The sequence below is a fragment of the Leuresthes tenuis genome, unplaced genomic scaffold (assembly GCF_036924035.1).
Source record: "Leuresthes tenuis unplaced genomic scaffold, fLeuTen1.0.hap1 SCAF_18, whole genome shotgun sequence".
NCBI classification, from domain to species: domain Eukaryota; kingdom Metazoa; phylum Chordata; class Actinopteri; order Atheriniformes; family Atherinopsidae; genus Leuresthes; species Leuresthes tenuis.
Genome location: NW_027325372.1, coordinates 4,406,733 through 4,423,990, shown reverse-complemented (window position 1 = coordinate 4,423,990; position 17,258 = coordinate 4,406,733). Strand labels below are relative to the sequence as shown.

General features: G+C 40.2%; 1 protein-coding gene across 4 annotated transcripts; it reads right to left on the bottom strand.

The window, feature by feature from the left end:
* Positions 1-1,896: 1,896 nt before the first annotated feature.
* Positions 1,897-11,877, bottom strand: brd2a (bromodomain containing 2a). Of its 4 annotated transcripts, none has more exons than XM_072369831.1 (12): positions 11,649-11,877; positions 6,831-7,134; positions 6,525-6,662; positions 6,223-6,373; positions 5,941-6,140; positions 5,226-5,744; positions 5,010-5,138; positions 4,741-4,932; positions 4,385-4,647; positions 3,975-4,294; positions 3,720-3,845; positions 1,897-3,613 (listed from the first exon to the last, which is right to left on the bottom strand). In XM_072369831.1, exons 2-12 carry the CDS (start codon positions 7,104-7,106, stop codon positions 3,486-3,488), a joined length of 2,442 nt encoding a protein of 813 aa, XP_072225932.1. In that variant the 5' UTR covers positions 7,107-7,134; positions 11,649-11,877; the 3' UTR covers positions 1,897-3,485. The 4 variants fall into 4 exon arrangements, with proteins under 4 accessions (XP_072225932.1, XP_072225933.1, XP_072225931.1 ...); XM_072369832.1 differs by lacking the exon at positions 11,649-11,877 and adding an exon at positions 11,358-11,381; XM_072369830.1 differs by lacking the exon at positions 11,649-11,877 and adding an exon at positions 9,768-11,281.
* Between the last annotated feature and the right edge of the window lie 5,381 nt (positions 11,878-17,258).

The following is a 17,258-nucleotide window of genomic DNA, read 5'->3' as shown; positions in this document are numbered from 1 at the left end:
GAAACACTCACCGGAAGTACATTTATTCTGAAATTACATAAAGGAAGTGTGATTTCAAGTGTTTAAATCGAGCTTGACTGCAGAGCTGCAATTCCTCTTTGTGACCACAGGAGGGCAGAAAAACGCCTGATTACAGATACAAAGCTATTTTCTCTCGGTGAAAGTCTCTCCTTTTTTTATTTAACAAAACTGAATAAAACATGTTCTAAAGTATTAAATATTCATTATTATTTTTAATATTATAATGTATAGTTTAAAGAGCAGTTTTGAAAAATTTATAAAAAGATTATCTCTCAGTTAATAATAATCTTTTTGTAAAACGTTTTGATTTGCTTTTAAGTTCAATAATATTTATATAGACACTATTTAATCATTTTAAACATTCAGAATATGACATTTATATTGTGTGATATCATAATATAGTATATATGTTTAATCATATTTTAGTTCTTGTTTTTGTTCTTTATGTTTGTATAACACATTCTATATAATTATCTTATGTTGGTGCATTAGAATGTGTAGTCTGTATATGTATTTTGTATTGTCATTATACAAGTTCCTAGAGAAGTAATAACAGATAAAGAGGGACGGGATAACAAAGTGGAGGAGAAACTAACATGAGCATCCCACGGGCTCGAGTTTCCGTGTGCAAATAAAATCTATTTTTAGCAACAGGTAATCTTAAGTTTTATATGATTTAATATTATTTATTCATGTGTATATGTTAACTCCAAGCTACTCCGTTTTGATAAATTCATTAACTTATATCCAAGGCAACTGCCTGGATCTCAACTATAAAACCTCAAGGAAGAAGAAGAATCCAGTACCAACCACTTATTCAGGAAACCTCTTTGAACCAAAAAGAATTCAAAGCTCTAAAATAAAAACTCCAGTTTCCTTCTGTCTAAGCACTTTTTCTACAACTTTGTCTATATAACGAAGAAGGTGCATTGAAATTTAGCTTGCTCGTATATAGTTTCAGTTCGTTGCGTCCTTCGTTCTCGTTACGCGGGCTATAACTAATGTGGGGTGTACAAAATAAGCTGTATTTAGCGAACAAATATCAAATCACAACATTAGTTAGCTAGTCTAGAAGGAATGTGAGAGAAATATAACAATTACAACTCGAAACACTCACCGGAAGTACATTTATTCTGAAATTACATACAGGAAGTGTGATTTCAAGTGTTTAAATCGAGCTTGACAGCTGAGCTGCAATTCCTCTTTGTGACCACAGGAGGGCAGAAAAACGCCTGATTACAGATACAAAGCTATTATCTCGGTGAAATTATTTTACATTTATTATTATTTTATTACATTTACATTTATTTTACAAAGCTGAATAAAATAATATGTTGTAAAGTATTAAATATTCATTATTATTTTTAATATTATAATGTATGTTCATTGAAATATTATATCTCATCTCTCAGTCAATAATATTCTTTGTTGTAAAACATTTTAGTCTTTTTCTAGGATAAATAATATACATTTAATAATTTTGAATATTCAGAATATTGTATATTGTGTAACATAATATAGTATATAAGTTTAATCATATCGTAGTTCTTGTTTATTCTTCGTATAACACATATGAACTTTGTATTGTCATTATAGAAAATTCATAGAGAAGTGGGGAAACTAGCATAAGTATCCCACAGGATCCAGTTTCCATTTAAAAATGCCAGAATTACTGCATTCATATTTCCAGAAAATCTAAAAAGTTTTCCATTCATAAACTGGTGTGATTTCAATGCTTTCCACTCAAACTGGTTAATCTTTAATTAACTTCCAGGAGAGTAGCTTTCTGTTTCCAACCAGTGTTCATATAATATGAGATCAGATCATTTCCTGAAATTAAATCATCTGCAAATGAAACATCCCCACAGCCAGTGAAAAGATGAACATGTCTCACTTTATTTATGTACATACGTTCAGATGAAACGAGTGCAGAGGCATTTAGATTTCTGCCAAACTTCAGGAGACAGACCAACATCTGGAGTTTTGAATCATAAAACAGAAAGATTAAAAAGAAATCTAAACTAGTGGAAAAAAACAACACTCAGACTGCAAAATATGTACACTTCTACAATCCTGGTGGTTAATCTGTGCACGTCAGACTTTGACTAAAACTTTCTGATATCATGAAACAAGCCTCTTTGAAAATCCTCCTAAATAAATAACTTAATGATTTTAATAACAAAAACCCACCTAAAAATCAAAGTTAAGTAGTACCACCCAAACAAACAGTGCATCATCACTACATTTAGCCATCTATTCTCCACTGAATGCCAAAGTCCAATAAACCTTTTTGCACAAAGACCGTCGAAGCAGCAACAGCAGAAAAGTCTCAACTCGCTGTTTCTTCCGGGTTTAGAACGCAAATACGTAAACATACTCTGAGAATAATGTCAAGCTTTCAGCTGCCGAAGATCTTAAAGGCCTCAAATTATTCAAATTTACTGACGAACTCAAACCGCTTCCCGTCTGGATAAAATCCTGAACCTAAAGACGAGAAGAACGTCTCTTGTTCCAACTTGTGTTCAGATGTTTTATGACAGAAGAAATCAAAACAACCGAGAGGTCATTTGGGCACAGGTGAGTGGACAAGACGCGTCCTCACAATTTAATTTGCAGATTGGTCACATTTAAAAAAAAAAAAGGAGAAAAAAACAAAACAAAAAAAAACATGTTTACAGAAAACTTGGATGAAAAAAACAGAAATATCTACGTAGAAACTGTAACTATGACACATTTCTGTACAGCGAGGACACGACGAGCCGCTGTATTGCATGCATTTTGTTTTCTACTGAACCAAGGTGCTTCTGCGTGCAGAGATCATCAGCGCCCGCGTCAAAACTATGAGGAACTTCACAAGGATGTCACACTCACACATGCAAACACAACCGGACACATTCATACAAACACACATTTCCTCTTTTTCACTCCAGAAAAAACAAACAAAAAGAAAAACTAAACAACTCTGCCCACGCCAGTTCGATCTTCCCCAGAATGAGGGAATAAATTAGCTCCATAAAATGCTTCTTTATAAAAGAAAAATAGATATTTATATAACTGTACATCTCATCTATACAGCATAAAGACAGGGAGCATGTTCAGAAGGGAAAAATCTCCAGAAAGTAGACAGATTCTGGCAGTAGCACCCATATCCCTCCAACATATGCATCAATCTTTATTTGCAGGAGATGGAGCTTCCCCGGCTCCACCCGAGGACGGCAGGACGCTACAATCAGCCTCCACCTCTCATCCATCCTCTGCCGCGTCCAGGCCCGGATGAACGAGCCGAGCTCGGGGACAGCTCCATCTCTTTTTCCGGCTTTGACGAGACGAGTCCGACCAGTTCTGCTGGTCTCATCTGATCCGCCCTGCAGCTCCATTGTCAGTAGCTCCGCAACAGTTCAGTCCACCCGGGGGAGGGAAAACCCAGGGTCACGTGACCCTTTCATGTGGAAACAGTCCGCTTCTCAGCCAGAGTCCGATTCACTTGTGTCCGAGGATGAAGACGAAGAAGACGATGAGGAGGAGTCTGAAGAGGAGCTGCTGGCGCTGAGTCGGGACGGCTGGGTGTGGGTCTCCGATGCCGTTTTCTCAGCTGGAGAAAACAAAGAAGTGAAGTGAGTTGTGTCTTCATATTAAACTGATAAATATTATCCATCCATCCCACAGATTTCCTGGAGAAAGCAGAACGGAGGACTTACGTTTGGTCTTTGGAGGCTTCTTCCCAGAGTTGAGCTGCCCGCTGACATCCATCAGTCTTCTCTCCAGCTCCAGCTGCTTCTCCAGAGCCAGCTCCTCCCGCGACTTTCCAGCACTGTTTTTACTCGCTGTAATTCAGACAGACGGCAACACAAACAACACGATGAGGAACGAAACATCACCTCAGGCTGAAACCTTTAGATGTGACGCCTGAGAGTCACTGAAAGCTCAACCAGAACAACATCTGAACCACTCACCATAAGGCTTGCGGGGTTTCTTCCTCAGACACGTCATCACGTATCTCTCCAGCTCCCTCAGCGTCGACGGCTTCAGCGTTTCGAAGTCGATCTCGATCTCCTCGGGGTTGGTGTCTCGCAGCGACGGCTCTCGGGACTGGATGATGTAAACGACGCGGCCCAGCTTCTCGCCCGGCAGCTTGTTGATGTCCAGGCTGAGCTGACGCTTCTCATCGTACGACATGGGTGCCGTGTCCTCCTCTTCATCTGAGTCGAAATGACTCACGATGGGGTCGTGCATCGTCTGCGGCATGTTGAACATCATGCTGGCCTTTTTGGATCTGAAAGGGGACGGGAAGGAAAAGATTGAGATTCCCAAACATGCACAACACTTTCAGTTCCCACACTGTCCAGGAGGTGGCAGCACTCACTTGCTCTTGTTGTTCTTCTTGCTCGGCGCCTTCTTAATCGGCATGACGGGACAGGCCACTGCTTTGTTGCTCTTGGGTTTTGGAGTCTTGGTGATTTTGGGGGTTTTAGGCGGTTTGACTGGGGGCAGCTCTTCCTCGATCCTCCGATGTTTCTCTTTTTCCACCTTTTTCTTCTTCTTCTTGTCTTTTTTCTCTTTCTTCTTCTTAGGTTTGACTATGGGGCCCTGAGAGAGAGCAGTGAGCTGCTCGTGAACGGCCTTTAGCTGAAAGACAGAAAAGCAAAAAGAAATCAGTTTAAAGTGGACAGCGTCCTGCGTTCACGTGCACGTCGTGGGGGGGCGGCGCAGAGTCCCAACCTGTTCCTGCAGCTCTGCCAGGCGGTTCGCCCTCTCCTCCTCAGAGTCTGAGCTCGGGCTGCTCTCACTCTCCTCACTTTCGCTGCTGAGCTCACTCTCAGATGAGGATGAAGAGGAGGACGACGACGAGGAGGAGCTCGGTGGTGCTGGAGGCTCATCTGGCATCTTAGCAAAGCAGAACTCGAACACATCCTAGAAGAAGGAGCAACGTGTGAGTCAACTAGTTCAAAAACAAGCAACAATAATCAGAAAACCCATGAGATACGCACCTGGAGCTTTCTGGCCATGGCCACCACATCGTGATCGGGGGGGTTGTACTTGTAGCAGTTGGAGAACATCAGTCTGACATCAGCAGAGAACTGCTGCGAGTCGCGGTACTCTCTGCTGTCCATCTTCCGCTGGAGAAAATAACAGAAAATAGAAGGTCAGCACTCTTGTGAGTTTCTGCTCCTGCAGACGGCTGCGAGGTTTCCTGAGGCAGCTACCTTGATGGTGCTGAGGTCCATGGGCTGCTTAATGATGTCATGGTAGTCATGAAGGCCAAGCGAGGTGGCGTCGACGGGCTTGTAAAAGGGCCAGGCGTACGCTGCGTGCTTCTTGGACAGCAGCTCCTTCAGCACCCCGCTGCAGTAGCGCAGCTGAGGGCTCAGCTTGCTGCGGCGCACCGGCGTTGGCAGAATGGAGTCTGGCAAGTCTTTCTTAGGCGGTTTGATGGGTCGTCCACTCACCCCCCTCCTGCTCGCCGCTGTTGCTTTGGTACTCATCATCATTGCCCCGCTGCCCATCCCCATGCCCAACCCCATCCCCATCCCCTGGTTGAGGCCAAGCGCTTGGCTCATTCCCAGGCTGCTGCTGTGGTCCATCCCCAGAGAGGTGAGCGTGAGCGGGGAGTTGTGTCCCCCTCCCATCCCCAGGCCTATTCCACTGACACCCATGGTGCTCATAATGGGCATGGCTACTGTGGTCGGGGTGGTTGTGTCTGCTTTCCGCTTCACACCTTTTTTCTGTGATCGATTGGACAGAAGATGAGTGTCAGAGTGCTTCAGCCGAGCTCTTCAAACACAGTTAATGCAGTAAATTGTGGTACCGGTTTGTTTCAATAGTTTAATCTTATTTCTATCTGCAGCCATGTGAAGCACTTTGTAAGATTTGTTGAGGAAAGTGCTGCATAAATTCAGACTTATGTTCATTAAAGATTACCTTAGCTGTGGGCTGTGTGGGGGGCAGGCCTGTGATGGTGGGGATGCTCTGTTCGGTTGGAAGAGTGGGGGTAATACTCTTGCTCAGAATTGTCTGTGGGGGTGTAGAGAGAATGGAGTCGGGTGTTTCCGGGGTGGGAGGCGAGTATGCAGACTGGGAGACAGCTGGAACCTGATGAGCGGTCGTCACGCCTCCTGAAACTGGGAGACAAAGAATAATGAGATGCATATTAAATAAATGCCCCCTGTGCAGGGTGACAGCAGCCCCAACACGCCAGCTCACCTGCATTATTTCTGCCTTTTTTGCCCGGTTTTACTGGTTTGCTCCGTGGAGGGGGAGGTGCCAGTTCCACCTCCTCCTGGGGCATCTGAGCCACTTTCTGTAGGAATGCCTTCTCCAGAGACTGAGCCATCAGCACTATGTCATCTGTTGGCTGCAAACCAGGAAATATGAACAACAGTTAGCCAAGCAAAGAGACTTCACAGATTCATTATCTATTAGATTAGACGCAGCCAGAAGCAGCCGACATGAAACGCTGCGTTTTTGTGGTAATCAAACATTCTTAAATGCAAACGCATGCTTACCTTGTTGTAAATGTAGCAGTTGGTGAACATGGTGTTGAAGTCCTGCATGCACTCGCTGGCACTGCGGTAGAAGTTATTCTCTAACCTCTTCTTAATGCTGCCCATGTCCATGGGAGTTTTAATAATCTTGTGATAGTCCTGGGAATGCACACAGAAATGATTTCAGACCAACTAAAACCTGCTGTAAGGCTTTTATCTGACTCTTTAATCCTGAGCAGGGACTCTTTGGTAAAACTGATTCAGGAACAACTGGTTTTATGGAATCAGAGACTGAATAAAGCTCAGATTCTTTGCAATTATACTCACAGGCAGGTTGAGCTTGACTGAGTCTACTGGTTCGTGGAAAGGCCAGGCAAAGTGATGCCTCCACAAAGACTTGAGCACGACTTTCTGTAGGAACTGGAGCTGGTTGGTCATCCTCCCCTGTCGGCTGGGGTCTTTCACCAGGGGCTGTGGGGGTCCCGAGTGGATTATCTGATTGAGAGGGGGCATCCCATGACTCTCAAAGTCCTCATAGAGCAGTGAGGGTTTTCTGATGCGCTTTCCAGCTGTGCCAGAGGTGTGGTCCATCGTGACTCCCATAAGGCTGACCTCAATCCCAGAATGAGAGCTGTTGAGTACAGTTGAGAACCAATTAACTATTTGGTTTAAGTCTTCACAGGAACACCAAGAGCGACATCTAGAAAGTTTTAATAGTAACGTTTCTCACCTCAAAACAAATCCTAATATGGTTGACTTGGTCGCTAAACTATTATTTATGTTTAAAATTACTATACAGAAACTCAAGCCAGTAAAAATGCACTTTTCCAATTTACTGTGGAAAAGTAAGCACTGTTCATGTAAAAGCATTCCTCTCCCCCATAAATATCAGTATCAAACAAAAGGTGAAATTATTAGCTATTATTAGTTAAAAGGTTTGCTTGCTGGCACAACACACATAATTAATCATGCTCATCCTAATGAGACATTAAAATTAAATCCCTTTCACACGACACATATTCGACACACTTCCCTGCGGCCATGCATTTGTCCGATTTGGAATGTACTTGTGTCAACTCAGCACTCCCATCCCAGGAAGAGCAGGCATGACTACCACTTCCTCTCTACCTTTATCTCGCTGCACCGACTTAAACCCCACCCCCCACTTCTGCGTGGAAAAATCTCCCCAAGCACTCCGGGTGGGGTTTCGGCTGCCCTGTTAATGTAATGACTGGTCTCCATACAATTTTCCAACAAATAACATGCCCTTAAACACAATCTCACAGAATTTCCTCCACTTTTTTTTTTCTTTTTTAGATGGGGTACACGCTGACTTGTGACATTAGTGGCAATGGGACTTAGTTAACCACAGTAACAACGCATAGCAGCTTTCTCCAGGGCTCACACTTGCATACAGACTCTTTATGTTCAGTTACACATTCATTGACCTCAAATAAAACTAAATCATGGCCCTTAAAGGAGGCTAATCAAGACAAAAACATAATGCTTCTCTTGTATGTCCAAAGGCAGCCCGTGTAAAACAATGCTGGCCTCACTTACCATTGTATCGCCACATGTATAAATGGCCGACAAAATTAGAGGTGCATTCTGCCAAATGTGGCCGTCGCAGGTAAACGAGAGAAATGCATCTTAGGTTTTTATTGACTCCTATTAGCTTCCTGTGCTATTCTTTTGCTGCTGAACAGCGCTGACTTCGGGGAGTAAAGGGAGGGAAGTTCAACATAAACAGGGTGTTCAATGGCATGCTTTGTAATGCAACGCCACAAGTTTAGATAAGTTCTAAATTCACCCAACTCAGGTGTTTCTAGAGAACAATTAATCTACCTACATTACATCAAGTTAATTTAATTAAATTCTGAGGATATTGACTTATAGTTTGTGGTTGGATAATACACGTGTCCTATCTCAAGATCAATTGTCCAAACTCACCATTTCCCATCCAATGACATGTCATCTGCAGGAAAACGACTACTTTGTGACAGATGTCATCTGTTACTTCACTTACTGTTTCAATATATATGCATTAACTGGTTTGTTTACATATCTAGCTTACACAAGAAGTAAATGTTTAACTGTGCTTGCATCACAGGATCCCAACTGGCAACGACATTTAATTTAACAGTTAAACATTTTGTCACAAAATACATTTACTCAAAATCTGGTCATCTTGAATGATACAACTTTTGGAAACTCATTTGACAGTTAGTGTACTTTATTATTAAAAAAGAAAAATAATCATTTACATAAAAAAGGAAGCAACACTGAACAAAAAATGTTAGCTTTGAAATAAAAAGGACAGACTGGGAGGTTATTAGAGGTGCCAATGTTCCAGAACATTAAAAATATATATCTAAAAAGGAACAGTAAGAAACTGAAAATAGTACAGTCGTAAAAGCCTAAACATAACAAATGTAACTGCTGCGCGGAGGCGCTACCACGTCAGACTCGAGCGACATCGAATACTGTAACCAAGCAACGACTGAAACACAACGCTAACCTAACCTCTCACAAGGGTCTGTTTATTTTGACCAAGTTTATCACCGGTGTGTGGTTTTACTGAGCAAGCTATGAATAACGTATTAATGGCACAACTGATTATAGCAGCCAGATTAGCAGTTGTGAAACTGCGGCTTGTTGATGCACCGTGATCACAACAACCCCTCACCGCCACATGGCTACCACAACAAACCGGCTAAATACGTAGGCTGTTGCCCCCTGCATCCGCAGCGCCACTTATCTAGCCTAACTCAGGTAACGTTTCACCGTGGACTTTAAACATACGAACACACTCAAATTTAATGGTAACGTTATCACCCCTACGTGTCTTATACGAACACTGACTCTCGTATCTTATTGGGCACATTGGTTTTCTTTCATATGAGTTCGACCGACGGGCTCATCTGTCTTGTAGATGTCGCTCTGCTGCTAATGCTAGCAAAAGCTAACACCAACTACCGAGCTGCAGGAGAGCGGCCAACGGCAGAGGCGCCCCGAAGATGGCGCCGGCACAGCGCAATAAATAGTCGCAGGTTTTCTAAATTCAATATTTGTTCATTTCCTCCACATATAAAACACTTGTAATAGCTTTAATGACTCGAACTTATTTCCGTGGTACATCCAGTGTCCATCTCTCGCTTCCAAACGTATTACAGCATACGCAGGCTGCAAGTACCGATATAAAGAAAATAAATCACGAGAATTTAAAAATATTCCCTCTGATGGAAAGTTGAGAGTCAATTTTACCGGTAGATACCTGTCAAGGAGCGGGTTAACAGCCATATCCATCAGGATGGATCCGGATTCTGTTTTAGAAAGATTCAAAACCAGGATCCGTCTCCGGTCGTCAGTTTTCTCCGCTCCCCGCCACAGCGAAGTCCTTGCTCTTTACTTCGGTGAAATGGCGACTGTGCGGCTACACCCGTTACTTTATAAGCCGACCATTCACATGATTGGACAGACTACCTCGTAGGTCTCCACCCCCTGAAAATGTATTCGCTGTTTGCACTGTCTGTCATAGTCGCCACGCCCACTTGATGGTAAAGCTTCACAAACAACCTTTAAGGACAACCTATTCGCATGTTTTTTCTGCCAGTCAAGGATGTTGCACAATATTATTGGTCCAGCCAATTCAGTGTTATAGACGTGCTGCCTGTAACTGGCTCCCGGATATAATCCTTCACAAAAAGCGAGCACACCGAAACCACCCAACTCTCCATCATATTATATTACGTCAACGTGTGCAAGACGACGACAGGGATTGGTCAGAATAGCTGTACCGCGGGCTTCCAGTCTAAATACCAAGAAGCCTATTGGTTCTTCCGCTCGATCACGCGTACCCCCTGAAGAGAGCCTCTCCCTCACGAGCTTCACTTACAGAATATCCGCATTTCTTTCTTCTAGAAAACGCGCGCAGGCGCCATCTTTGACCACAGGAATACAGGGGATTCTAATCGATTTTTATACGACAAAAATACCAAATACAACAAGGAATGCATACACAATAAGCCATATTTAGTTTACCAACACAACTAAGTTAAGGCCCCATTATCTGTCGCGGAGTAGGCTTTGAGGACGGCCAGGAAAACAAGGCCTCCGTGGCCCACAAACTGCAGAGTGCACAAAAGACACGGTTAAAGCCTATGGTTCAACTAAACATGACTAGTTGAAAGACTATGGACCACAGACAACAGCTAAAACTGTCTAACGTTAAATATAGCAACAAACGACTAAAAGACCACATTGGCAGGGTCACACTAGCTGACTGTCCACTGAATGACACAGCAGTTTCCTTCTTTGACCTCGCCCTACATTCAAAGTTAGCTAACAAACCAAAAATATTCAAACAATTTTAATGTAACATTCCAAATAGGCGTTAGAAGCAGATATTCTTTCTAAATCTTAAGAATACTGATACTATACCTGAGCTTTGAGAGTTCACAAATCTGCATTAACGATTTACAAATATAAGAAAAATTACTAATATCAATAATTAACAATAAAAAATACCTGAAAACGACTAAATTAAACTAATCCAACAACAACAACATGGTTACCTAACCACGTTTGCCCATCCCCCACACCAAGGTTACAAATTCCCCACAATGTCACTCAAATAAACGATAGAAACCAACCACTCAGACTATGCAATATTAAACATCTCGACAGTTTTGATCATTTTAGCGCAGATAAAAAACTAATTAAACTCGTAAAAAAAGAAAGTTAAATCATCCGAAAAAATAAATAAATAAAAAAAAGTTAAAAATCAACATGATATAATTGAATTTAAAATGTTTTAAAAAGTCTCCACTTGTAAATTCCAAAATAATGCGAAACCTTTCTTCCAATAATCTTCTTGTCTTCCACCTCGACACTTTTTAACCAACACATTTCCCTCAAACATGTCCGCCTTCTTCCCTGCGCTGGGTGGGGGAGGGGAGTCATGTGATAAAATAAGCCTGAACGTACTGTTCAAAACCTGAACACGTGGCATTTCACAAAGACCGCGATGAAACGTATCCACAGGTCATAATTTCCCCACCTCCGTATCCGTATTCACAGATTTATGAAAGCACTGGGTCCATATTTGAGGATAAAGTTGGCAAAATATCCGAACAAAGAACATACTTTTCCGTTGGACTTGGCTTTCTCCCATTGGTCAAGTCTAACCACGTGATAAAAATACTCTCGTATTATTGATTGCGCTATTTCCAAAACGTCTTCGCTAATTATCCACATGTGATCGCAATATTTCCTCTTAGTTCACGTGTCTTAGTTTGTCTCAAACTGGGCAGAAACGTTGCTTTTCTCCAGATGACGATTGCTGTCGAATTGTGTCTTGTCTTGCAATGTGAGACACTGCGCATGCGCACATGAAATAAAGACGGATGGCCAACAATCCACTAAGAGGAGAAGAGGCTGATCTAAGAGCAGTTTTGTCATATACTAGATGTTCGTGCATTCCAATGTTCTATGGAAAAGAGGTGGGATTCAATTGGGGGGGAACTCATTAGGGTTAGTTTCAGATTAAAACAGGAAGAAGGATTAGAAACTATCTATCTATGAATCTATTTTCCATATTGTGCTTTTAGGGCACTATGTAAAAGCACTTTGAGTTGCACCTGTTTAGGAAACACTATTCACAAGTTCACTTCCTTTGCCAAAATTTATAATTGCATTGTTAAGTTATAATAGATGATGACTCCAAACACGATCAAACAAAATAGCATGATGAAAGTACAACGAGTCAGTAATAATGAAAAATAAAAGGTAATTTGAAAGGTAAAATGAGGTGTGGCAGTGAATCAGATTCTATAACAACATTCTATTACAAAATAGCTATTTTAAACATAATTCTCGGTAACTTTATTTCTCTGTCTAATTAAAGATATGCATGAAATCTGTACTTATTACAACTTTACTCAAACTGCACAACTCCAGTGATTATAGTATTACTATGAGTGTTAATATTTTTCATCCCACAATAAGGCTCACATTTGACATTTTAGCAACTTCGGTTAAAATGATAACCTAACTACCTGTTTGTACATATATCCAATACATTTGGGGATATCTTTAACTACATTGCTACAGTACTGGTCATAATTGGATATCAAGATTTACATCCTGTGATAATATCAGTTGTGTACCTTCAAAGTGACATTTTTACTAATCACTGTGTATTATGGTTAAATTTCATCACATTCAATTGAAAAGGTTTTCATGATATATATGTGAAAGTAGAATTACAACCAGCCGAGTATCTGAGCCTCATATTATTTATTCTGAAAATGAAACAGAGGACCTGAAAGTAAAAGTCACGTGAAAAGTAAAAGTGATGTTGTTTGTTCTAGAAATAGAAATAACTCCATAGACATCTGAGATGACACTTAAGAATAAGAATCATTTACATTTTTTAAACTGAATCTTTATTCAACCAGGAAATACAAATTCCTGAGGTTTCTAAGAGCATCCTGCACAAGTTGAACACACATTAATAATGTATATGAAATACCATAGAAATCAACTATAAGACCTAATACATGAAGGATTTAGGTAAGATTCTAGCAGAACTTGATTAGCTTTATGAAAGAGAATATGTCCAAATTTGAGTCTTCAAGAGGACAAAACAGACTATCCAACCAGATTATAGAAAATGCAGGGGTGTGTAAGGGCCATGACAGGGTTCTGCTAAATCTTAATGTATCCAGTGCATGTAAGCATTGCAAAGATACATGCAAATGAATAACATCAACATTATCCAGTGGACATTAAAGTGTTTTGCCTCCCTTTTTTTAGCTTCAAATATGAAACAGTAGAAATGTAAAATTCTTATTAGGACAAGAACGTGCTGACTGTAATGTAACACATCCTATAACCTATTAAGTGTTAAAACTTAGAAAACTAAATGTAGATCTGACTCTTGACATAAACATTTCTTCAGATATTGTTATTGTGGGTAATTTTTTATCACCATACTGACCAGTGAAGCCATAATGCTGACAATGATGGATATCTGGAATAAAATTGCAATTAAAAGTGTTTGGTTCTTGTCAAAAGACCGTGTTCCTGGATTTTATGGAGAACCAGGCTGTAGCTGAAGATCCAGAGGCAGCCATGTAGGCAGTGAAACTGTAGAAAGGGAGAGGTTGGAGGATTACATCAGAATCATCCTCTGACTCATCAGCAGTGCTCTCTATCTCACTCTCATACACAACCCCCCCCCACCTCTGTTTCCCTCTTTCTGTTTTTACCAGTGTCTGGCTGCATCATCGAGTCACATGACGACAGTCAGTCCAGAAACAGTTGCCAGGGAAGCTGTGTCCTTCACAACGCCTCAGTCCTGAGTCACAGCTTTACAAATCTACAGTAAACTGGTTGAGTGTTGACTCCAGGATCCCAGACTGCGTCATAATGTTTGCACAGTCAGACAGAATTCGACTGTGCTAAAGTAAATGTTTTGTGAGAGATATTTATTTTTTTGTTCTCTGTCAGGGCTGCTAGAGTCTGTTTCTTTCATTAAGGCCATGACAAGCTTTCCATAGCAACAACAGTTTCTTTGACAGCTGCTGTAAGGAGCAGTGTGCAGATACAGAAGCACACTGTGCATCCTTTTCAGTAATGCTGCTGTGTTTTTGTCTCTTTACCGTCACTTGGAGGCATATTTTCATTTCACCCGACCACATAAAGTCCATACCGCTACTCACATGATCTCCTCATTAAATTATTTATCTCTGGAATTACAGCGCTGATCTTTCCATTCCCAGCTATCTTCCCTTCGTGTTACTGCTTCCTTTACAAAGCTTGTGTTCACTTGTAATATTCTCGGTGTGTTGTGTCAACGCTTATATTTTTTTCCTACTCATAATAATGATGAATTCCCAGAAAAGACACATTTTACCAGTTGCTGCATATATATCTGTAGCCTAAGCTGCCCTGCTTGATTTGACACAAGCAGAAGTATGTTATTATGACATGCAACATATCAAAATACAACAGTCATATTACATCAACCTATTATACTGTAAATAAACCTTTCAAAAGGCACCTCTGTCATAACTGTGTTTGTGTTTTCACAGTAATTTTGGCAACAAAGCCCCTGAATCTTTTAACAATATAAGAAACTATAATCAGCTTTACTTTGAATACAGTAGCATCACATTTTGATTAAATTGTAAATTAACGGTTCCTTCTTGCATTTTAAAGATAAAGACCAGAGAACTATTTGAAAACAAAGGTCTTGGACACCACAGCTCCAAGTAGGTAACTACCATAAAAAACTATGGCTGTTTAATTATGCAGCCATTGAAAGTGAGCTGTAAATGTGTGAGCCAAAGTGGGGACATTTCATTATCCTGGAGCAGGAAGTGCGGGAGTCATTTCCATGTCAATGAGGGGGACTTTCTCTTTCAGGAGTTTACTCTGGAAGAGCAAAACTACACGATGACGGTGCTGTCAGTGAAATACATTTTTTACAGTATTTCCATTGTGATTTGCATTTTCTGTAGAAGGCATTTGTGCTGCTGCAGGACAGGAAACACAGTGCTGGCACAGATAGAATCAAGAAAGATGATCACTAACAAGAAATGAGATTAAGATTAAGATGCTTTCTAATCCTGTTTGAGTAATCTCTTGCAGCATATGTCTTTTAGTTAGGCTTTTGTTAGAGGGCCTACTAAAATGTTGTTGTTTAGTGCATAAAACAATAGGACAGAAATACCCCAAAAATATGCCAAAAAAGGGACTGTAGAGACTGCACACAACTGTGCGATCAGACAAACAACTAAGTTCAGGTGTGAAAGTCTCCTCCCTGTCGGTTTATCTTCTGATGTGCAAAATAATACAGTCAAGAACCTTTACGTCTCTCACTGATAGAAAGTATCACATATTGAGGCTGGTTTATTTGTTTCTCAAAACTCATAATTACACCAAAGAAGAAGGATTCTTTTTTGCACGTTTAGATTTATGCTTCCTTTCGTTTTTCACTACATCTAAAGAGTTTTATCTCCTGGTTGAAAAGGGATTTCAATAAAATATAAGAAAAAAGATTAAAACATTCTGTGTAAAGTCTGAGGAAATTCAACTTTAGCATTATAAGAGCATAATCATTACCTTTTATTCTGTTCAGATATGAGTACTAGTATGGTAGCCTATTTTTGCCAAAATACTTGATGTTCTGTTAAAATTCTGTCACACGTTGTTTATTGTAGATTTGTGACTTTGACATTTTAAGGTGATCTGAAGTTGTTGTTTTGCGCTGCCATAGAAAAAGCAAACAAAGTGAAAAACAGAGGATATAAGACGTGAAATGTGATGCTGCTGTCTTTCAGGGTGAATGTCTTTAAGACAGAATATAAACCAGGTGTCCCACCTAAGCTGTCATAGCTTCTGATTGGATCAGGATTTAGAAGACAACGTTAAATAGTGATTCCCAGAAGACAGATTATGTAAAAACCTTGTCCTAGAATTAAGATTGCTTTTAATTAAGGATGAATGTGTGACTGAAGATTAGTCCGAACTTGTTCTGGTGTGAAGAAAAACAACTGTCCAGATGTGATAGAAAATAAAGTTGCATTCATTGAACATCTCATTTTCTCATGTGAGAATATAAAGAAAAGATACATTTTTCATTTTCTGTGCGATCGAGAACAGTCAGTAGAAACGTAGCAGGCGCCACAAACGTTTTAAAGTGCCACCTATTGACCACTCTGGGTCGCTACTTTTCAATGTTGAAATATATTGTGTTATATCGCCATCTAGTGGACAATGAGTTAAACTGCGAAAGAAACAAGCAATTTGAACAGTTTGTTATACTTTTACTTCACATCATGTCGAAACTTGTTTAGTTAGTTAGCATTATTGATGCTAACGTTTACTGCCTTTTCTTTTTTAGAAATATTGATTACTATATTCCAAGGCAAGTTAAGGAATGATATCTGATTGTTAAATATTGACTTCTAACGTGGTATTTGCATTTTTCACGTCTTATTATTATTGGTTGAATTCAAGCTTTTAAAAAAATCAGAGAAAAATACATTGAATAGAGAAATTTATCTGAATCTTATGACATATCACCAACCATATTCACATTTATTCTTTATAGTATCATCTCTATTGCAGCTCAGTATGAAAACATTGTCTATGATGTAAAAATACATAAAATTCATGAAAATAAATTTATGAACCTGAGATTAAAGAATTATTGACTTAATATAACCTCAAACCTTCTTGTTTAAGTCAGTATAGGTTATATTCATGGCTCTAAGCACAGAGTTATACAGCTTGTAGAGGCTAAGCCAAAAGCTTGAAGCGGCCTTCAGGTGCTTCACTGCGGTTTAAAATAATTGACGCACCGACAACTTTTACCATTGGCCGAAGAAGAGAGTCCAAGACGATCGATTGCATTTAAATCATTCGCGCATTTATTCCTACAGCAATTGTAATCCATACTCTTCTAACTACAGTTCATCATGCCGGCTTTTCGGCGGTCAAAACTGTTTTATCTTCCGGATGAAACAACTGCCCTGACAAAGATTGGTTCCTATTTTGGTGTAGCGCTAATTGGCTCCTCCTACACAGCTTGATTACATCAATGCATAATTTAAATTAGACTTTGAATAATGTAATTTCCCTTTGTTCCAACAATCAGGTGTCAATTCTCAAATATTATTCCTGTCCCTGCTGAAGTTCCAATGAGCAAAAGATTCAGCTCACACCTGCTCATTGTCTCACTCCCTT